The sequence below is a fragment of the Electrophorus electricus genome, chromosome 4 (genome assembly GCF_041902795.1).
Source record: "Electrophorus electricus isolate QZ-2024a chromosome 4, ASM4190279v1, whole genome shotgun sequence".
NCBI lineage: Eukaryota > Metazoa > Chordata > Actinopteri > Gymnotiformes > Gymnotidae > Electrophorus > Electrophorus electricus.
Window position 1 is genome coordinate 6,782,505 of NC_137500.1, and position 22,714 is coordinate 6,805,218.

General features: G+C 38.9%; 4 protein-coding genes across 8 annotated transcripts; 3 read left to right on the forward strand and 1 right to left on the reverse strand.

Annotated features, from left to right (window-relative positions):
• Positions 1–174: 174 nt before the first annotated feature.
• Positions 175–3,119, forward strand: duoxa (dual oxidase maturation factor). The gene is made up of 8 exons (XM_027020763.3): positions 175–432; positions 824–996; positions 1,106–1,163; positions 1,492–1,626; positions 1,829–2,036; positions 2,153–2,367; positions 2,621–2,838; positions 2,979–3,119. The coding sequence occupies exons 1-8, from the start codon at positions 300–302 to the stop codon at positions 2,985–2,987; spliced, it is 1,149 nt and encodes a 382-aa protein (XP_026876564.2). The 5' UTR covers positions 175–299; the 3' UTR covers positions 2,988–3,119.
• Positions 2,945–15,111, reverse strand: apba2a (amyloid beta (A4) precursor protein-binding, family A, member 2a). 4 transcript variants are annotated; one of them, XM_027020762.3, is made up of 12 exons: positions 15,003–15,111; positions 14,738–14,889; positions 9,210–10,705; positions 8,847–8,886; positions 8,421–8,566; positions 7,239–7,325; positions 6,831–7,016; positions 5,772–5,951; positions 5,322–5,534; positions 5,022–5,141; positions 4,693–4,833; positions 2,945–4,559 (listed from the first exon to the last, which is right to left on the reverse strand). In XM_027020762.3, exons 3-12 carry the CDS (start codon positions 10,659–10,661, stop codon positions 4,488–4,490), a joined length of 2,637 nt encoding a protein of 878 aa, XP_026876563.2. In that variant the 5' UTR covers positions 10,662–10,705; positions 14,738–14,889; positions 15,003–15,111; the 3' UTR covers positions 2,945–4,487. The 4 variants fall into 4 exon arrangements, with proteins under 4 accessions (XP_026876563.2, XP_026876561.2, XP_026876562.2 ...); XM_027020760.3 differs by having other exon boundaries at positions 8,421–8,599; XM_027020761.3 differs by having other exon boundaries at positions 8,421–8,599; positions 14,738–14,885; positions 15,003–15,091.
• Positions 15,112–15,635: 524 nt separating this feature from the next.
• On the forward strand, positions 15,636–19,354 carry eif3ja (eukaryotic translation initiation factor 3, subunit Ja). 2 transcript variants are annotated; one of them, XM_035534578.2, is made up of 8 exons: positions 15,636–15,705; positions 15,830–15,918; positions 16,501–16,552; positions 16,637–16,728; positions 17,521–17,635; positions 17,772–17,936; positions 18,030–18,103; positions 18,535–19,354. In XM_035534578.2, exons 1-8 carry the CDS (start codon positions 15,684–15,686, stop codon positions 18,664–18,666), a joined length of 741 nt encoding a protein of 246 aa, XP_035390471.1. In that variant the 5' UTR covers positions 15,636–15,683; the 3' UTR covers positions 18,667–19,354. The 2 variants fall into 2 exon arrangements, with proteins under 2 accessions (XP_035390471.1, XP_026876528.2); XM_027020727.3 differs by having other exon boundaries at positions 15,637–15,705; positions 16,637–16,737.
• Positions 19,355–20,567: 1,213 nt separating this feature from the next.
• LOC145657618 (uncharacterized) lies at positions 20,568–22,181 on the forward strand. Its single transcript, XM_081713831.1, has 4 exons — positions 20,568–20,868; positions 21,468–21,555; positions 21,809–22,004; positions 22,122–22,181. Exons 1-4 carry the CDS (start codon positions 20,568–20,570, stop codon positions 22,179–22,181), a joined length of 645 nt encoding a protein of 214 aa, XP_081569957.1.
• The last annotated feature ends 533 nt before the right edge of the window (positions 22,182–22,714 follow it).

Below are 22,714 nucleotides of genomic sequence, written 5' to 3' on the forward strand. Positions count from 1 at the left end.
ACAACAATTAGTCAAAAACAGAAAGTGAAGTACATATCATTGCTATCACTTTTGATTTTATGGTGAATTAGGAAGGGAAACCGTGGTATCGTTTAATAAAATGTAGCTTACCCAGATGTAATGAAGTAAATCAGTGGTCTGAGGAGAATGTTCAATGAGATAACATGAGGCAAGTGGAGCAAGCGGACAAAAGATAGCCTACCTTAAGGCGCTAGAGACGTCTCAAACTAAGTACCAAACATATCAGAGAAGGAATGGTCATCACTGGTTAACACCTCTATTCTTGGACATACCAATCAATGCAAATCAAGCCAAACTTTAGGAAGTGTGAGGATATAAAAGATGTGCGTCGTCGTACAAAGAGATTTCCCCTTGGACTTCGATTATACTGCGATGGTTTTCTTCACGTGCCCTTATTTCTTGCACTTACAGGTAGGACACACTGTGTCAAATTTATTTGATCATTCTAAAAATCTAGCATTTTCAAATAAGTATGTCCTTATGTGAACGTAAGTTGAGGGGCAACAGTATCAGTTTACAAGGTCGTAATTAGGCCTGCATTATTGTTATAATAGACCAATTTACAAGTAGCTGTCTTAATTTGGCCAATAAGAGGATGCTGTAGCAGCGTTTGCCTGTTTGGTGCATACAGCCAATTAAATACAGTCTAGAACCATTACAAAATATTCTCGTAATAATCTCAAGCCACTGCCAGTTATGCGCTCCAGTTGGTTTAAACAGGACATAGGCTCTTATCTTGTGATCTTCAGGTAACTGAGCTCCTCGCCAACATTGTCCTCATTGTAGCGCGGTTTGCTTTCAGCTTTAACTGTTGGATTTGGAGGGAAGATGACTTTCTACGATGACATTTACCCATTCTACCCGCAACAAAGGACCTCGTTCATATTCAACACCAGTCTACTTACTGTCATCTTGGTATTCTTGGTACTCGCTGTCAGCTTCCTTCTCATTCTGCCAGGAATACGTGGCAAATCGGTAAATGTTAAAATGTTTCACAGTGTGTTTTTGCTTTAATGATTTGCTCATTAAAGTATTTTACAGTGTATAGATTGCTAGTAAAAGTAAATAATGTTTTTATTTTCAGCGAATTCTCTGGACGTTTAGGATACTCACTAGTTTATTTATAGGATTGGTTTTAGTTGGTGAGTATTTTTATACCTTTTTCTATAGAGTTAGTATTTACCAAATGATGAATGATGTTTAATAGTATCCAATTTTACTATTTAAAAGAGAACTTTGCATTTGTATTGATAATTGACATAAGCAATACATGTCCCCTTGTTTAAATTAAGGGTCTTCAATAAAAAAACATTAGCTACCATTCTTCATAGCAAAGAACATATATTGCAAACAAATTATGGCATCCTAAAGTTAAGAAACACTTTTATTAATTGTTTAAATCATGCATTAAAATGGAAATTTTATCCCAGTTTATATCCCAATTATACCAACCTTTCTTTTCTGTTAAAGCTCTGAACTTCACTAGTGATTGGGCTGAGGCAAGTTTGAAGGCCAATACCACATACAAATCTTTCAGTAATGTTGTGGTGAATGCTGATGTGGGGCTCCATGTGGGCCTGTATGGAATTAACATCACACTCAGAGGTCAGTCACCCAGAAGCTACAACTTGCCAAAAGCCTTTCCTTTTTCAATAATATATCGGAATAGGCAGTTTTAAGGAATAGTGTATATATTTTGAAATAATATTTTATATATTTTGTAGTGGTGAATTATGTGAGGACAAATCAAGTCTACATTACAGCAGACTTCATATATTTGTGAAACCCTTTATTTTTGTCTACGTAGGAGACCCAGTTATGCAACTCAATGAGACCATAGACTACAATGAAATGTTCGCATGGAGCAGTGACATTGATGGGGAATATGCTGAAGCCCTGGAAAAAGGTCTTCCCAATCCCATACTGTACATTGCTGAAAAGTTCACCTTCCACAACCCCTGTGGCCTCATCTACCAGTACCGTTACTCAGGCAGATACGCCTCAGCCACCCTGTGGTAAGACACACTGGTTACTCACACTGATAATGCTTTTACTATGCGGAAACGAAGTCCTATTCAACAAATCCCAAGAAAGTACATCAAAGAATGCAGTCTCTCTCTCGCTCCCTTAGGACGGCTTTTTGCTGCTGGCTGGTGGCCAACATCCTCTTCTCAATGCCTGTCATCCTCTATGCTGGCTACATGATGGCTGCCACAGCCACTTTAATCTTCATTTCCATGGCCTCCTTCTCTACAATATACAGCCTTCCACAGTGCCGCTTCACTATAGGGACAGGGTCCTTTCAGACTGATTTTAGCCATTCCTTTTGGCTAGCATTAGCTACCGGTGAGTATCCTCGGTTATGAAAAGGTTTGCATTAAGCCTCATTGGTATATTGGGTTTTATGGATGCAACTGTATACTATCTATAAAAAAAAAATAAAAATAAAAAAATACTAGCATTAAAGAAGCTGTTACAAAATAAGAACTCTTCATAATTTAGTTCATGCTAACAGTGTCGCATCATCATATGCAGATGCTTTTCTGGAATTGTAACCCATTACTGGACTCTTGAGTGTAACATCCTGTGCTGTTTTCAGGTTTACTGTGTGCAGTGATTGGCATAGCAGTGATACTACTAGACATTCTGATCCCAGAAAAGATGAGGGAAGCATTCAGTGTAGGGCTGGATAGTGCCGATGAGGATGTTTACTTTGGAGAGGGCTATCTCAACACCAATTTCCTGGAAGGAGCAAGTTTGGATGCTGTGACTGCGAAAGGACCGAGCAAAGAGTCACAGCAGATCTTCACTTCAACTGTATGTCTCAGTTATCCCACCAATCAATCATTCTGATTAATCATTGACAAAAAGAAATTATTCTGGTCATTCTGAATATTAGTGAATATACACAATTACTCTGTAATGCTGAATGAAATTGCATTTTTAATCTTTCACAGAAACTTTGAGAAACCATCAGTTTCACACAAGACCATCGTTTTCAGTACTTGAATACCACACATCCTTCAGAATGACACTTTTTGCTGGGGGTTGGTGTAAATACAATTGTAAACAGTTTTTCTGCTGTTTGTACATTCATTTATGTGGAAATATGTAAATACATGTGCATAAGTTAAATAAATAAATAAATAAATAATGTATGTGAAGAGTATTGTTTATAGAGAAATTAAAAAAATACATAAAACTCATGCATTCCAACCTCATATACAATGCTGATGGTCCACTTACCCTCTATTACTGTTTCAAAAATAGTCATTTGTCACAGTAGCTGATAAGTTTCTACATAAAACAGAACTGACAGAAATTACCTGATATTTTGCTAGATATTCTACCTCCTTTTAGTAAAAGATGTAGAATCCTGGAGTAAAATGGTATGTTACTGTATCTATAATTAGTGACCAGGATATAAACCAGATTTTAAGTATACTGTTACACTGTAAGTGATGGTAAACTTATTCATCTGAATACAAGGGACATGTTATTTCATTGGATACATAGTTTACTCAGACAGAGTACATCTGTCACCAAATAACACCAGTATGTATTCTAGTCATAATGTTGCATTGCTATCTTTGGAATTCAGCACATTGCACCCAAATGACTAAAGTGATATGACAAGTTATGATTAAATACCTTGACCTCTTGACCGTAGCTGATGACCCTGCATAGATATCTAGCCTTGAGCATTATAAACCTGCTGACGAACAGTAATATACAGCCCAAGCAGGAATACTATGTACATCATTAAAAATAAATGTCAGTATCTGCACTATTTACTAAAAAACATAATAATAATAACAATACTAATCATGTGTGAGAGAGCATGGGGTGGAGCTGGAAAAGGTAGAACCTGTGATAAGCTGGAGAAGCTGGTCAGTGTATTGTTAGCTTCAGCCAAACTTAATCAAACACAGATGGAGATCATGCACTACTTGCCACTCAAAGGCCTGACATCATCTTGAGGATGGAAGACCCAAACACAGAACACAGAGAGCCAGGGGACTTGTATTGCTTATGGCTCCAATTATCAATCAGCTCCCTTAGTTTCTGGTCCAGCAAGGCCTCTTTTATTTTGGATCTGCTGTATCCAATAAAGCACTCACCTAACTCTCCTCTATGAGCCATGTCACACTATGAGAATGAGTAACTAGCCTCACTAAGTGTTCTTTTCTTGGATGAAGCATACATTCTGCATGTCCACTGAATAGCCTGATGGATTAATGCCTAAAGGTTTATATCAGTTTCCTCTATTTTGTGGAGTTCTGCTGAACTGGTAAACTATCTTTACTTGTATTTGTATGATACCACATCAAGGCTATTCCCTTTATAGGACTGGGTGAATAAAAACACAACCAGTACATAAGACTAGGGAAGAAAAGTATAGTGTTGTTTAAAGTTGCACAACCAGGTCAGCGCACCACACAGCCTCTGGAGCACCCACACTGCCATCAGATGTATACTGGGGTCTCCTGTCCGGTCAGCAGTCTGAACATCACAGCTGGCATAGTTTTCATATGAATCTGTCACAACAGCAAACGAAGGGAAGTGACTCATATATTGTGATGCAATATACAATGTAAGTACAGTTTAAATATCCCATATGGTACAAAGGTCTCCTAAGCATGCTGATGTTCTTCTGAAACAAACTCTTACCTCTCCAGCAGACACAGAGAGGGCATGGACAATTTTCTCATGTGCCATGGCAACCACACTCTGTCCATTAATCTCAATGATTCTGTGGCCCACACGCACTCCTCCACGTTCCGCTATTCCACCTCGCATCAGACTACAGATCTGTGAGGGCAGGGATTCATTTAAGGCGCAACAGCATAATTACAACAGCATAATGAACCAGTGGTGATTTGACTGAAATGCGCACCCACACCCACACCCACACCCACACCCACACCCACACCCACACCCACACCCACACCGCACTCTTCTCACAAACTTCTGTGCTCCCTGGATTAAAGGCCACTCACTATTCCGTTCTGTACACTGAAGCCCAGCTGGTACTGCAGGTCTGGTCTTTTTATCAGCACAGTGGTGACAGGAGGGCAGCTGACCACACTGAGCTTTAACTGCACCTGACCTTTTAGACTCTGAAACAAACACACACACACACACACACACACACACACACACTCTCTCTTTATACAACACCCTAAATGTGTTTGTATAATTTCTGTGATATTACAGACACTTTACAAAAGTTAGTCAGATAAGTGCTGATATAAGAATGTATATAAACCATAAATTCAGACGTTATAAAAAAAAAAGACCTTGATGATACTTTGGCAGGTGGCCAGAGGCAAGCCCACCAGACTGGTGTCATTGACAGCCATGATCTGGTCCCCAACACTGAGCTTTCCTGAGCGGGCAGCTGGTCCACTATTAAGCATGCAAGCCAAGATGACGGTGGGAAGAATGGAGCCCCATCCAGACTCTACTATGACAACACCCAGAATTTCTCCTTTCTGCTTCTCCAGGTGCAGCTACAAACAGAATACAGGTCAGGGTCAGCATGGTAGGAACACACAGGGAGGGTAGGAAGAATAACACTGAAATGACATGAAGAAAGAAGAGCTATGGAGGAGTTCACAATCAGAAAGAAAACCCATCTTGCTTTAATTCATGTGATTTTCAGGAAACTTTCAGGATGCGGTTTTTAAATTACTTAAAAAATAAAGAATGCTGTGAGAGTTGTGTTTATACAACAAGACTCCCCATACCTGCTTACAGTTTTCAGAGTTTGAAAAGTGGATAAGGTCATCATTATACATCTCTGGTGTATTAAGAATGTCACTGTAGTCTTTCTGGCTGAGGTCCTTTGGGTTGATCCCATTTGCACGCAGGAATTCTTGGTAGGCCATGCTAAACGCCTGACCAATGGACTGTGCAATGAGCTGAGCCTGAGGAGAGGGACAGGAGGAGGACAGCACTGAAGAGCCCACTCGATGTGACAAACACAGAACCAGACAAACACAGAACCAGTGCTCATTACGTGGGAAAATAGTTACGTCCTGAGCAATTGCATAAATCTTTCCACAATCATTGTCCCTGAGGTCAGGCATGTATAAATTTAATAGGTGTTTTAATTACATAAAATGAGAAAGAGGTTATGGCATTGTAACCTTAAGTTGAATGTAAACAAGTTTGCCCTTTTAACATGTAAGCCATTTGGAATTTGGCTCTGGAAAAAAATGAACAACAATCTGGGCCAACCTAAACAACCAATTACAAATAATCCAATTACACTGTGAACTACATCTATACCTACTTTTCATAAACACGAAAACAGTAAATCTCCATGGCACTCCATTAAATCAGAAGCCTTTATTTGGTCATGGTTATGGACAAAGTCTCTCTGCATGATTTGGCGTGAGATGTCATCAAGGAGAGTCACATTTCAACATCAACACAGGTGCTAAAACACACATAGTTGATCACATAATTTCAGAGACATTCATACGTAGAAAAAATAACCTCAAATCAACAGTACATGAGAAACCATCAAATAATAAACTACACAATTAAAAAAAAGAAATGGCAAACATACACCAAGAGTTTCCCATTAATCTACCAAGAGCAAATGAACTTCCCTTGATGAAGGCCAAGTCGAAAGCCAAGTCTAAAGACTTTTTAATTTAAGGAAGAGTGCCATTGAGATTTACTGTTTTATTGTTGAAGCCCAACCTTCTTGGTTTGTATGAATTTCTTTTCCAGTAAGACTCTATGTTGAGACACTTCCTGCATAAGCAATTTGGAATGAAGCCACAATTTCAACTTACATCCTCAGACTCGAAGACATAACAGATCATGCGGTACTGTTTCCTGCCCTCTGCAGCACCGTGGCTTGTCTCGGTACAGTCCAGTGAGGTGGTGTGTGACATGCGTCTGCGGGCCATCAGGACCACCACGCTGCCAATGTCCGCAATGTAGGAGATGGTGCGCAGAGCATTGTCCATCATCGTCTCCTACGTCCGAAAAACATACTCCTTTTAAGGAACATACTCCTTTTAAGAGGGACTGTGGTGAATTTTGGCTAATCACTACTTTTAAGCTTCTTGGAATTTACATATTAATTTGCATCCCGTTAATGGGCATTTATGCTTGATAACCCTCTGCAATGTAATGTGATTTCAATAAAAATGGTAAACATATAATATTGATGAATTCTAACAGTGAACTCTGTTAACCTGTGTGTCAGCATTGAGCACTTTGATGGCTTTTGTTGAAATGAAGAGGTCAACCTCAGTCAGGCTCTGGGTCTCTCCATCAAGACTCTAAAACATAAAACAGAAGTGCTATAGCTACATCTAGTGGACCAAGTAGACATTTTGAAAAGAAAACAACAACAACAAAACAATCATAAACATTACTACAGAAGAGCAGAAGGGTCATGAGATCCTTCTTGTTTTCTGTACTGTTATCTCAGTGGCACAACTTATTTTTCTTGTGATCTCAAGATAAGAAACGTTGTCTTCTCAAGGTCATGACTTACTTTTTCTTGTTATCCCAAAATATAAAATAGTTTCATTTAACCTATTTTATTTAACCATGAAATTCTAAACAAATTATTTTCAATAACAGGTGCAACCCTACTCTTTGAAAGACCCCACAATCCCACACTTTCCGCAGTGAAAATCTGTAGTATTATTTTTAGGAAGTGGAGAGCTTACATTGGCTATTCCAGTGTGTAGAGCTTATCAGTACATCTCAATCACTTTTGTGATTTGTAAAAAATACACTGTGGAAGGTCTACTGAGCTCATACTTTGACAATCACCATTAATTGCCTTAACATAGTAAGTGATGAGAAAGTCTAAGTAATGGTTTGTGCAAGTCAAGAGAGAAAAGGACATTTCTTCTATTTCTGTCACTGTAAGCATATGTACAAGTGCCTGTGTACATTTGTACATTTGAATGTGTTTTCTCTTTTGTCTGTCCCTGATTAAAGTAAAAATGTATGTATTCATCAATGATGTCCAACATGCCTAATTATGCAATTTGACACGATGAGGAAAATAAGTTGCGCTCTCAAGAAAACAACGTTTGTTATGCTGAGAAAGCAACTTTTGTTACCTTGAGATCATAAGAAAAATAAATGACCTTGAGATAACAGTACAGAAAAAAAATAAATAACTAATTTCTGGGCTTCTGTACATTATAGTGTGGATAGCCATCATCAAAATTAAAAGGTTTAAAGACCAATATGTTTTTTATTTAACGCTTAAAACCAAAATACATTTACAATTTGTATCAGCCAGTATGGAAACCTGGAAATTTATCCATCTTTCTTTCCCCTTTTTCCCTGCTTTTCACTTAACTTTTCTATTTTTCTTGAACCACATCCTAAAGCTTGATCCTCCTCTTGAGTACCTTAACTCGGTCCACGGCTTCCTGAGCTTGCATCATGCGCACACTCTTTGATGGGTTTCTGTCAGACAGGATCTGGGTAGAGCCGAGGTAATTAGCAGCGAAGATGATCCCATCGATGAGGTCCTCTGGTTCACATGGACCTGGAACTGAATAAGAGACACAAAGACCTGAATACAGGCCTTGGCCATAAGAACAAAGAAAAATGAGATTTCCCCTCAATACAATCCATGTCCAATCATTTACAATGATTTATTATTTCACTAATACTAATCAGAAGTTAATGTAATACATCAATAAAAATACATTTTATTCATCCCTTCTTAGGGATTAAAATACAAAGATACATGTATCGTCTTTCTTTGCTCATGTTTCTAAACAATTTCACTTTTTCAATGAAAATCTGATAGAAGACAAATAAAAGCTTACCATCCACAAAGCTTGGGAAAGAGGGATTTATTTTCCCTTGCTAAAAGACAAAGAACATGATTCAGCGGGCAGATTTCCAGACTTTTGATTTTGCAGCATGGCGGAGTGAAAGGAAACCCTGGCTGTTGAGGATAACTAGCATAGCTAGTTTCTCACCTGAGAAAGGATGTGGTAGCTAGCTGTGTTGTTAAGTACACACCGAGATTTCAACATGCTGTTCTATGGCCTGTACTGACTGAAAAGATTATTATATGACATTACATTAAGATGTTCATTCTAAATGTCTCAAACATAATTTTTTACTAAGAAGGCATTATATGAAGTCTTCCACCTTTGTGCACACATAGATTTACAGAATTTTACCTGCTCTTGACTGGACCTCAGTCCCTCTTCTTTAGTTGATGTGGTCAAGTCTTTTTGAAGTTTTTTTGAAGTTTGTGGGTTTGGAGGCTGCATGGCTGCGTCCGGCGCTGCGGGTCCATTTTCCCTCCTGTGTGATTTCATTGACAAAGCACCAAAAGTATTTGGAGCCCCTCTTTCAGCGCATGACTTTTCAACTGGGGCCCCATCCATTTCAATGGTCTTAGGACCTACTTTCAGTGTTGCCCTTACTCCATTTACAATATGGTCCACTTCCCCTTCAGAAGCCACTACTTGTCCATCTCTCCTGGCCTCTGCTCTGTGAATACTGGGAGCGCGCCTCTCTCTTCTTCCTATACTGTCCTCGGGACAGCCACTGTCTTCATTTAAATGCCTGTCGTCTACTTCCTTGTCTCTATTTTCTTTGCATGAGTCTGTCTTTTTAAACTCTACTCTGTTCTCAGGATCTGCATTTTTTGTTACTTTAACTCCACCACCTCCCTTACAGGTTCTGTTCCTATCAGTGCTGTCCATTTCAAAGCCCCTTTCATAATCAGCTCTGTCATCCCCAGTGGCCTGTGTCATGCCTTCCTTCTGGCCACTCAACGATAGCTGGGTATTATCTCTACTGTTTTCTGGGATACTTGTGTCTTGTCCCTTGGGAAAATCCTCTCCTTCTCTACTCTCTGCTTGACTTGAGTCCCGATGAGGGTTTCGAATGACCTTTGGGAAATCATGGCTTTTTGGGAGAATTTCATCCTGATCTTCTTCTGCCCTCTCTCCTTCATAAACAAAATATTGTTCACCATCTTCTTCCTCTTCCTCCTCCTCCTCCTCATACTCATCATCTTCTATCTCCTCTGCCTCTTCTTCATCTTCTTCATCCTCAGCCATGGGGGCTTGAATGTAGGTGGCTTCAGTGATAGGTTCAGGGCGTTTATAGATCAGCTCTTTGTCTTGCTGCAGTACTTCATAAAAGCCCTCAGAGTGAGCCCAAGCTCCGACTGGCTTCCGTCCACCATGTGGATCCCTGGAAGTACCAGGTCTATCAGTGCTATCAGCACCCTCGTGGCAGTCCATCCCTTCCATATAGCTCTCATCTTCAGGGCAACAATGAACATAGTAGGTCATTCCATCTGCATCAGTACGCAGCTCCTCGTCTTCCTCATGGTCCTGCTCCTCTTCCTCCTCCGATCTGACATTATCATATTCAGACAGTGAGTCTTCCTCCATGCTGACAGGCTGAATAGGGCTCTCATCATGGATGGAGTCATCCCCTGAGACAGAACCATTGCTGGCTGGGATGGGTGTGCTTGACTGGCTTCCAATAGTGCTTCCGGGAAGTTCTTCTGGACCCGGTGTGTCTCTGGAGTGCACTCGTACAGGGGAGTTGACTGGTGGAGTATTGGGCTCGGTCATACTGGGCCTGAATGCCTGGGCTCGTCTGAGAGCCATAATGGACTTCAGTAAGCCCACACAAGTGGGATTTCTTCAGTGCTCTAAAATAACAAGAACAAGCACCAACATGTCAGGACAGTAACATTCAAAATGTGAGAGATGACCAGTACCTGATATTCACTGATCTGTTATTAAGTGATGATTATGAATCTTATCTGTGCACCTTCAACGATTTTGGCATCTGTCTGATTCATCAAATGGATAAATATCATTAATCAATTCTATGCAAACTACACAACTACAAAGAGACAAAAGAAAAAGGTCAACACAAATCAGCAGGAAATGTGTACATTCTAATGTTTCTGTAAACTACAGTGATTTCTCTCTTCTCATGAGATGCACTGTTTTCCTGCATGGGTCAATAATGGCTCACTGCAGAATGCTTACCCAGTACTCTGTGGCTATTCCGTAGTAGAGCTCACTACACAACATATGAAATTATACAACAGGTTGTATATCCCTGGGGTTTTCTGGGGGGCATGGGGGTTGAAAGTAGACTTGATTATTAGGTAATATAACAACAGAGTTATTCAGGAACACCCTAGAGGGTGGAGATTTTTGGAATCTATGTTCAGTATGGTTTGTAGATGGAAAAACGCGGCTTTTTGAGTCAACACATCACGTCAACTTGCATGTTTCTGTCTTTATTAACTGGCCATATGTGAAAACTAACATGGTGAGCCTTTAGGTTGCTTGTTTGTGCTGCAATTGGAGGATTGATTACATATTTATAACTAAATTACTCTTTACTTGTATATTACACAGCAGTGCTGCCAGAACGCACTGTGCTCTTTTTAAAATCCACCTACTCAAAGGTACAAACCTTACAGCAAACAGCAAATTTGAACCAGGCCCAGTCGAACTAGCAGCTGGTGACACAATTTTAAAAAAGAAATTGTTATTGCTGAAGTGTGGCAAGAACACTTTCGAATATCAAGAGCATCACTCATGTCTTTGTGTGGACTGCTTTGACCTTATACCACAAGGAAATCAACAGTGATCTGTCAATATTAGCTCATTCCCAAATGGAGCACTCACAGTCCTGCAGTCCACAAATGCATGTGCACGCGAAGACTAAAGGCCGTAGGGTGTCCTAATCTCATTTTGGCAAGGGATGCTCATGATTGCCCTCTACGGGCCTTCACTGCGACCTTCATTGAGAACCATAATGTGGGTTCAGGAGTGGCCTACTACCCAAAATTACATGAGATACAGGCAAAGACCAATCAGAGTAGATGATTTTGCATCAAGCAATCTGAGCATCAAAAATATTCAAATGTGAGTTAAATGTACTTCTCTACTAATTTATTAATAGTCATTAAGGATGTAGAGCAAGTACTACATTGAAAACATCAGGCAACATAATGCAATTACCGTGACGTTCAAGTCTGTCTAACAAGCTTTTAAACTGAGCACTCCTAAGGATGTGTGCACCATAGGTCTGTGCACTGTTGATGTCACTAAATTGGACATCACCAAAGTCAACTTTGAGGAGGATCACATGGTGAAGGCACAGTATAGGAATGGGTCTGTGGTCTGGCATGCTCATGTGAGTGTTTTACAAGTCATTTTTTGCATTCTTGAGTGGACCGAGATATTTTTGAAAACCTTGATAAGGAGAACTGTTTTTAAAATAAAGAATAAAGGAAAAAACAACAACTAAGTTTTCAAACATTTCCCGAATATCCTTAGGTTACGTGAGTTATAAGGGGGGAAACAACACAAGACATTAATTACAATGAGACCACTAGTGAAAACGCTTCTATTTCAAATTTTTCTCAAATTTAAAACAATTTGAGTGAAATCTTAAAGACTGAAAGAAAGATGGAGTTTAAGGAAATCTATGAAAGAGTTACATGAATTTAATTGATTATTAGTATTTGGTACAACTGAAAAGCAAGTAAGCACATTTGTGAAAATTGATCATGCCAGTTCCTTGTACAAAAGGTCAGATTATGTGTTCAGACGACATTCAGGTAGATGTGATCTACTCATTAGAAGTTTGTTTAGGATAATACATTTGCAGCCATTGTTCACCTATTATAAATATGGCCATGCTTGAGGTTTTCAGCAAAGTATTTTATACTAAATTGCATAGTGAGAATAAGAAATATGGCAATTCATGATCGTGTCAGAAAATAAAGAATTCATGCTTAAGGTTTGTAATGAGGCAATGTATAACACTTTAAAACACTTTACAAAAACTAGATATTTTCCAAGACTGAATCATCTGCATCTGAACCATGATAAGGCAAACCAAAAGTAACCACACCATAGGAAGACCAGTAGTTTTGTTCACTGCAACTTCTGCACAGATACAGAATGTGCTGTGTAGAGTGACTCCAATCAGCAAATATATAGTCAAAAGATGGATACGTAGTAATGGTCTCAGAGGACAAGTGGCAGTCTAAACATGCAAATATTTTATAGTAAATAACTGGATAAAGTCTTATTTACTGACAAATTCAAGATTGAGATGTATGACAATAACATGAGGGTTTATGTACGGCGAGGAACAGGAGAAAGAGTTATACCACAGTATATCATCTACTTAGTGCAACAACTTCTTGAAGACCAAAGAAGAAGGAGCTCTGACTGTTATGGGCTTTCCTCCACAGTCAGTGGGCCTAAGCCCCAGTGAGCATTTATTGGGACACTTGAAAACAGATGCTTTTGGAATATTATGGAAACCATGCTGCAATAAAATGGATCATTAAATGTGCAAAGGGAAAGAAAGGGATGTGTGTGTTTGGGGGGTGGGGGGGGGGGGTTGGCATGCCAAATACTAATAGATTTTTAAATGTATGCATGTTTTCAATGATTCAACTTTTCATTCTAATTGTTATGCTAAATACACGATTTGTAAAGAAAAAAATTCTATTAAATTGGTCTCAGACTTGACAGTGTGTTTGTGTGTATATAAAATACACACATGTAATATGCGTGTGTGTATTTCACCCACACATACACACTTACTCTGACAGTGTATAGCTAAATGGTCTGTTTCTGGCCTAATGCACTAGCATAACGGACATGTCCATGGAGACAACAAAGCACATTTGTAACTCGCTCTGGACAAGAGCACCTGCTACATGCTGTTAAAGTAAATGTAACCAAAATATATATTTGAAATATAACAGTTGAATTATGTGTTTATTTCATAAAACCTAAATAAACCTGATGTCAGCAAAATATATATTTGAAATATAACAGTTGAATTGTGTTTATTTCATAAAACCTAAATAAACCTGATGTCAGCATTAGCTCTCAAAAGGTACTCTGAACTCTGATTTAGCTACTGCAACATCTATTGTATCAGAGTTGCTTTTGTAAATACCCCTTCCCCATTTAAACACACACACACACACACACACACACACACACACACACACACACACATACACACACATACACACACACACACACACACACACACACACACACACACACACACATATACACACGCACACACACACACACACATACACACACACACACACACACACACACACACAGACAGAGAGAGAGAGAGAGAGAGAGAGAAATCAGCAGTTCTAAATTAAAGATTTCAAGGCTGCAAGAATATGTAGGGAAATATGTGAGGCTGCAAGAATATGTAGGGAAATTAATAAATTTTTTTAAATGTACTTTACAGTTATAATTATATTGTAATTATAGTAAAAAAAAAAATATTCCATATATCTGCTGCAACTAAACGGAGAATAGTCACTCACAGGCATTTAACAGATTAACATGAACACCATAATCAGGCAGAGTAGATCTGACAACATAGCTGCAGGGGTGCACACGGTCTAATTTTCAAATATTCGCCCTCAGGCTACTTTGGAAATGCGTCACGACATTACAGACATATCCCCACACTTCGCGTTTGCCGCAATCGGCCCCGGTTCTCCTCTCTTAAACGCGCGCGTAATTTCTGTTCGCCTCCTCACGGATTGCAGTGCCTCCTGAAACGTGACTTATTTACTACAATTACATGTACCGCTGCGTTTTTTGTTGTTGTTGTTGTTTTCATTTGCACCCCAGCTAAATATAGTTTAAAGCGATCTTACCACCGGCGGCTTGGCGGTCTAAAATGACTGTCGATTTCTGAGGCTTGCCGCTGTATTTCTTAGGCATCTGTGGTTGTGGCAGAGACACAGGAACGTGGATGCAGGCTGCACACACACCCTCAGCATCCCGGGACAGAGCTTCAGGAGCCTACCTTAAAGAGACAGAGTTTTTAAAAAATCTGTTAACGCAAGCGAAAATGCATCCCTCATTTTACAGACTAGTTCAATTCAAGTACAGTGGCAACGGTTTCTATCTGTTTCTTACATTATACTGCACAAAATAAGCAGAAGGAGATTTTCTGATGTCTGGGCACCATCACTCCCAACAGTCATCGCAGCGACACGCGCGGGCCCGCATGCGACGTGAGTGAAACTGGCAACATTAAACAGAGGACTAGTACAGAAATCCGGACCAGGTGTTTAGTATCAAAATAAAAGTAATGGTACCGACGCGGCTAATGCTCAACGATCCATGCTTCATTAATTTCTAAGTGGAGTTCATATCCAGGAATAAAGCAGAAAATGAGGGACCTTATTCCCAAACGTTATTGAGTATATTGTGGATTCACACATATTTAGGCGTTTTTAAGTGTTAAGCATTTTTTTTAATCTCATCTGCTGTTACAACCGTATTATTTGTTTTTAGCGATAAGAACAAATTAAGAAAATATATATAAATTTAAAATATAAATAAATGTATATAAATGAATAAAACGAATTCATATGCAATGTATGGTTACAATAAAACACAGACTCACGCACAGACCCATACACACATACTTTAACTATATGAAAGAGACAAAAAGCCACTGTCCATAATAAATCATTTCTGCCTTAAACAGTACATCATACTTTAATTTTGAAATAATTGGAACGCTTACCAAAGGAAGTCATACTGCTGAGTGTCGTGCACTTCACGCTATCTGTTCCAGTGGTCCTTGCAAAAATGGCGGACGCCGATTCTTGGGGTGAGAATTGTGCCGCCACTCTTTATTCACACTTTTGATGGACCTGCGTGCCTCGCAAGTATGTACGTGCTGCAACGGCGTCACACCAGTCTGTTTAACGCAAAACCGTTCTTTTGTGTGTTAGATGCTGACAGTTTCGAGCCAGAGGAGCCTATCAAAAAGGCGGCAGTGCATGACAAATGGGAAGGCGAAGACGAAGACGAAGATGTGAAAGTTAGTAGCTCGGCTGGCTGGTAACCTTCCCCACATGCTGAATAGTTTTGTCTTTCCCCTTCATGGCTCAGGACGGCCTGATGGCCAGTACAGCGTGTCTCCCACACGATAGCCAGTGTTGGTGAGTCAAGGTGGCCAGCTTAAGTAGCCGATTAGCTGGCATGGTAGCTTAGGTCTAGCCAGCGAAGGTAGCCCAGATAACCTAGTTAAGATCTCTGAGTTATGGTGCTGCGTGATGTTGGGTGTAACTTAACTGAGCAAGCGACAATCATGAACACGCAAGTGTGCGGTAGCTCGCTAACTCTAACATTTTGTTTTTAATTACAATATGGTGTTTACTACTGGCTAGCTAATACAGGTACACATGTAGCTGAAACGGGTTATAAAATATACATGTTTTCGGTCACAAGTATGGGTTTTTTTCCCCCTCTGAAAGGCAATTTTATTGTTTCTTGCCAGTTACCTTTACCGACGCACATTTATTCGTTCCAACAAAACATTTAAAATTGGATATGTGTGTGAAGTGTGAAATAGCTCCCTAATTCGCAGTTTTTCCTCTAGAGATTTTTTTTCTTCATCTAGGATAATTGGGATGATGAAGAGGAAGAGGAAAAGGTGGCAGAAACGAAAGCAGGTGGATTAAAAAGTTCAAATACTGTAATAATTCTAATTGTACCTGTCTGATTTAGCTCAGACATTGTTTATTTTTCAATCACAGTGGCAAAGCCTACAGAAAAGAAAAAACTTATTGATAAAATCAAAGAAAAGGAAAGTTTACAAAGCAAACAACAAGAGGAACTTCAGAAGCAAGTGAGTAACGTGAGTAGTTTCTGTGCTCTGTTCATTACTTTGTAATGCTGGACTGGTGTGCAGGCAGCTTCCCTCATTATTATGGCAGGAAGGAGAGGCCATGGCTTCCTTTCCTGGACTTGTCCAGTTTTTTGAATAGTGGTGGTGATGTGATCTGGTAGATATGTGAATGAGAGAAAGGGTGTGGACCCTTATAGGTAGGGTTGTAGTCAGCGTATAACACCTTGAGGTATCAGCATGGTAAAAATACTCCATTGAAAGTTGACTTCATAAAAACAGGTGTCATGTTGGATGTAAATAGTTGATGCTTTGTATCAGTTGTTAAAACAGTTTATGGAAAATTTCACCTTGCCCATGACCTCATAAATGAGTAGAGGTTGGATTCCAAGTGGGTGTCCTACTTTTTAAAAGCACCTCTCACTTTAAGGGTCAGTTCTTGTCTGGAACATCAAGTGAGCCCTTAGGAGTCAGTGGGTCATTTTCATTGAATTTATTAGTTTATATAGTTTAGGATATGTTTATTTGCCATCCTTATATAAGAATAAAGTTGCACAAGCCAGAAGGACTGATGGAAGGTCATTTTTATCATGTACTAGGTTCATATTTGTATATTTGTATATTCTTCAGCTCTCCCACACATTAGAAGAATTAATATTTAGTTATTTTTTAAGGATGCATCTTTTATTTTCATTCTTACACTGAAATAAACTGAGTAGTTTTACCAGTATGAGCCAAAAGGTGGACCACCAGAAATCTGTTGCTGTTCATTGAAAATAGCTATTTATGTGTCAGGTAGAGGAGACTAAAGACAGCACAGAGTGCAGTCCAGAGGAGGAGCTAGCGGAAAAACTTAGAGTGAAGAAACTTCAAGAGGATTCAGACTTGGAACTAGCAAAAGAGGCTTTTGGTGAGTGTTATTAACTGTTTGTTATTGTAACTGTTTGATTTGTCAGTTGTCATAATTGGAAATATTGTTCTTTGCACATTAAATTTTTTTTTCTTTTGTTTGGGTTTGTTTTTGTTGTACGTCTTCTCTGCTCTAGGAATTGTATCAAATAATGTAACAGGAATTGATGCGATGAGCCCATCCTCCAAAGATGATTTCACAGAATTTGAGCGGTTGCTAAAGGATAAAATAACTCCATATGAGAAGTCAATACACTATTCCAGCTTTTTAGAGTCACTGTTTAGAGACCTGTGTCTTTCATGTGAGTATTTGTTACATATCTTTTCTCCTTATCTCTGTTAATTCTGATTGTTGGTGCAAGTGTAGATGTTCTTGCATGTGATTTATGTCACAGTGGAAGTTGAAGACTTGAAGAAAATTAACAACTCGCTCACAGTGTTACTCAGTGAGAAACAGAGGCAAGAAAAGGTATGCTGTCATTTACAGGCACTGCACTACTAGCATTTACAGACATTGCACTACTGGCATTTACAGACACTGCACTACTGGCTTTTTGTCCACTGCTTCATTACACGTGTAATGTGCTAGAGTAGAGCCAAAGCCACAAATGTCACCATCCAGTTACAGAGTCACTGCAGTGTATTCCACACTACCAGAAATTAAATTCCTATTATTTCTCCACCTCACTGTAACAGTGTGGGTCTGAGTTTATGCCAAAATGTAGCTGTTAGACACATATCAGTCAGAATGTGTGTTATCTTTCCTAAGTGTAAATGGGATTTGGGAATGTAGTGTAGTGCCAAACCTCTGTTCTGTTTTGTAAAAATCTTTTTGTTGTTGTTATATTTTATTGTTTATTATTTATTTATTTATTTATTTATTTATTTTTTATCTAACAGCAAAATAAAGGAAAGAAGAAAAAGAAAGGAGTTTTACCAGGAGGAGGTTTAAAAGCCAAGATGAAAGATGATCTCGCTGATTATGGTGAATTTGATGGCGGTTACGTACAAGACTATGAGGACTTCATGTGACCCTGGCTGAAAAACCCATCATGTTCCTTGTTTGCTGAAACATACATCTTTACAGCATGACCTCTTCCTACAGCCAGACCCACTTCCAGAGCCATGCTGGACAGCTGAACGTCATCCCATGTAAAACACACTAGCCTAAGCTTAAGTGGTTTATTCTCAGAAAGATAGCAGTGTTTACTGGCCTATATTGACTGTAGGTCATTCCAGTGTTTCCTGGGGAAAACTGATAAAAGAGGTGTTAATCCTCTTCTAAAGGTCTCTACCAGAAAGTAAAAATGAAAACTGCAGATGTCTGAGCAGCTTCACTAGATATTCTATTAAAGAATTGACAGTATTACATTTTGAAACTGCTACAACTTGGAAATAAATATGACGTTCTATGCAAATATCCAAAAAAGTCTATATGTCATGTATTTTTATTACATTTGGGCCTGTATTTCTAAGTAGGCTGTCCTTGCATTGTGATAAGACCAAGCATTAGATGTTACTGATCACAGCTTTTGCTGAAAGACAGCCCATAATGGAAGTGATTGTCATTAAAAGCAGTCACATATCTGTTGGAGTTGTTACACAATTATTTAATTCTTATTTCTATTCTTAAGTGATAGTGTACTGGTTTATATAGATGCATTAAACCTAAACTGTTGAGTATAGTGTACCGAATGTGATAAAAGTGTTTTTCCAACTGCAGATTCAGAGAAGGAATACTTTATACTCCATGAGAATCATCAAACCAGCAACATGCTGCTTTGTTTTGCAGAACATTTGCAAAATATTCCATGTTGTTAGCTGGATTTCAACTTTGCAAAATGTTCCTCTTGATGTTTTCTAAAGTGGATTTTGTCAACATGTTATATTTGCAATTTATGTTTGTTTATGCAGCCCCTCATCTGATCTTAACCATGCAAGTGGGGATGATTTGTTACATGAGAATATAAGAATATTAGTGTGGCTACTTTGCAAAAGACAAGAGTCTCTTAAAGAACTATTCAGGTGGAACCTGGAGTTTCCATTTTTTTTAAAAAAATAGCAGTTTGCTCTATGGAGATTTAAAGTCAGCAAAGCAAATAATAGGATCCTGCAGTGTTTTATAAAGATCTAATTTAATAAAGTCCTCAAAAAATAAATAGTTGTCTTCTCTTCAATACACAGTGCACTCTAAAATATCAAGCATTAACTTTTTTTTTTTTAACACCAGAGTACTTAATTTCAGTGCAGTTTATTGAGATTTGATGTTTGTGCCTGCAGTATTTCAGTAAACAAATATTTTAGGTCATTACTATGTGAAATGGCATTTGGGTAACATTTGGCAATAGCATTTCATAACAGTTTTGGCTCTTTTAACATTGGTCAAGGTATTGACCTTCCACAAATCTGTTAGTCATGAGGTCTAGAGCGAATAGAACTTTATTGCAACCATAGTGGCTTGTGAAAAGGTGCATACACTTTTCTCAGATAACCTGCCAATCTCCTAATCTTGTCCTTGTTAGAGGAGGGTGATTATCTTGATCATTCCATGAATTGCCCTTCGCTATTGGTCATGTGACGTACATGACAAAGGGTCTACTCTTTTCTCTTCGATCCAACTTATCTAAAATTGCTCAAAAGGAAGAAATGGTTTTCAAGGGAAAAAACAAACCAGAGAGATTGTAAAGATAAGACCTGGAGGATAATTAACAGTGAGAACTTAGTGTAATACTCCATCATCCATTGGTTGTTAGTGAGGGTGGAGGTTTTGTAATTGTTAGTCTGAAAGACTTGTGTGTGCGTGTGTGACTCTCTTGAATGTGAGGGTCCATAATATAAAAGGAGGTCATATTTGAGGCCAGCTCATGTCTTCATCGTGAAGCCATATGATGAATTTCTGTGTGCTATCATTTCTAATGGTGGTTGGAACCACAATGGCTGTGGAGATGGCCAGGTCAGAGAGTTCCAGACCTGGGTCTCAGATCCTCCAAGCCTTACACTGTCCATCCTGTGAGCGCATTCACTGCTCTCCCCGTCGAGCACTGAAGCTGCAGTGTAAGGGCGGGGTTACAACAGGAATCTGTGGTTGCTGCCCATCATGTGCCCGACTAGCTGGGGAGAGCTGTGGTGGAGCGTGGGACTACTTGGGAAAGTGTGATGAAGGACTGGTGTGCATGTACGAGGACCCCACCAATAGCCAGCCACAAGCAGAGCGCAAAGGGATCTGCAAGTCAGGTAACAAGTCTGTGTGTATGTCTGAGTATTGCAACTGTAATATGCATGGTGTAGAACCAGGCACTAGGACTACCAACCAACTGAACTAACTATATTTTGCAAACCCTTAATGCTTATCTTTGCAGTGTGGTTTGTGTCTAATGCTCATATTGTTAAAGATATCATCACAAGGGTTAATTTAATGCATGAACTGTGAAAAGGAATCATTTGATAAAAGAAAAGCCTTTAATTACCCTTCTTATATTTATATTGATGAAATCCTTCCTGTAGAACAGGTTGGTACATAAAGCCCACACAGTCTTTCAGCAGCCTCCACTTATCCGAAATTCCTTTAATGCATTTATGCAGAAAATCTGAGGAGATGGGAAAGATGTATGTGGTGCAAGATCCTTTCTTTACTTTTCAAGGAACTGTAAAAAAACAAAGTACTCTTGTACTATATGCACTTTTATTTTCACTCCACTGTACATTTTGACAATATTTCAGGGCCCACATTTTTTCATTGCTCTAATTATGATTTTTAGTCATGGTTTTAATTGTCCTGGTGATATGTAACATGACATCTAGTTTTTATCAGTTGTGTGTTTGTGTCCATACAGTACTTGAAGTCCTCCAGAAAGATGCTTGCCGTCCAGACTGCACGTGGGAATTCTGCCAGGCAAACCCCAATGAAATCTGCTCAGCAAGGTAGTTGTATTATATATAAAGACCATGCACTGTCACTTTGGTCTCCACTAAGCACCTATCATCTTTTATATGTTTGAAAGTTAAATGCTGTCCAAGAAGATAAGTTTCAAAGGATAAAAAAAATCAAAACTTTGTGCCACAAAAAGTAAGTTTTGTCCTGTATTCAACTTATATTCTTAGACTATAGTATTCTTGGTCTCTAAAAGAATTGCAAAAAGATTATTCCAAATGTACTACTTGCTTGAACTTGCAGGTCTGTGTCCATCAAAAAACGTGAGTGTGGGGACTTCTGTCAGCACACGACCTGTTCCAGCTGTTTGGTTCTGAGACATCCAGCATGTCCCCAGGTCTGCGGTCAAACAGACCACGTTTGTTTGCATCGCTTTGGGAGGTGTGTGCTCAACCATGTACAAGCACAGAAACCTCCAGTCTGCCACCAAAACCTACAGGTGAATGCGCATTTTTCTGCACATAAAATCAACAAATGCAATTTTCTAATTTTCCACTTTTGTCTAGCAGAGCAACCATGAAGGATAATTTGTGTTTTTGTATGTTTTGTTCAGCAGAGCAACAGTGAAGGATACTTTGTGTGTTTGGCTCCTTCCTGTCCAAATGAAGCAAACTAATTATGCATTTGCACAAGAACCAGCCCAAAGCGATCCAGGTTTAAAATGTAGCAACTTAAGGCAGCTATTTTTGACATATGAATTATTAATCATTCAAACCCTTTAGCTAATTGTTTAAAAAAATAAGTTTACAAATATGTTTGTTTTAATAATGCTTTGTAAAGCATTGTATTTTGTAAATTCATAGATTTACACAAGTTTCCTGATCATATTCGTCAGAATTATATTTTGATAATTTGTCTGCAGTCTTATATAACTGAAGACCAATGTACTTCATACACACACATTTTTCAAAAAGAAAAAAAAATTGTACATTCTAGTTGATTTTGACTGTTATTATTTGCCAATTATCCACTGCTCTCTCCTTTGATCTTCTGGCAAAGGTATCCTTGTCCTCCTTAAAGTGTATTCATAAGTTCTTGATGAGACTGATAAGGTCAGACAGTGCAGTGGGTAGGCACAGACTGACCTGAGAGTAAGGCACCCTCCTGAGACGTTCTCTTACACTGGGTGAATTTGTTACTGAGTAACAG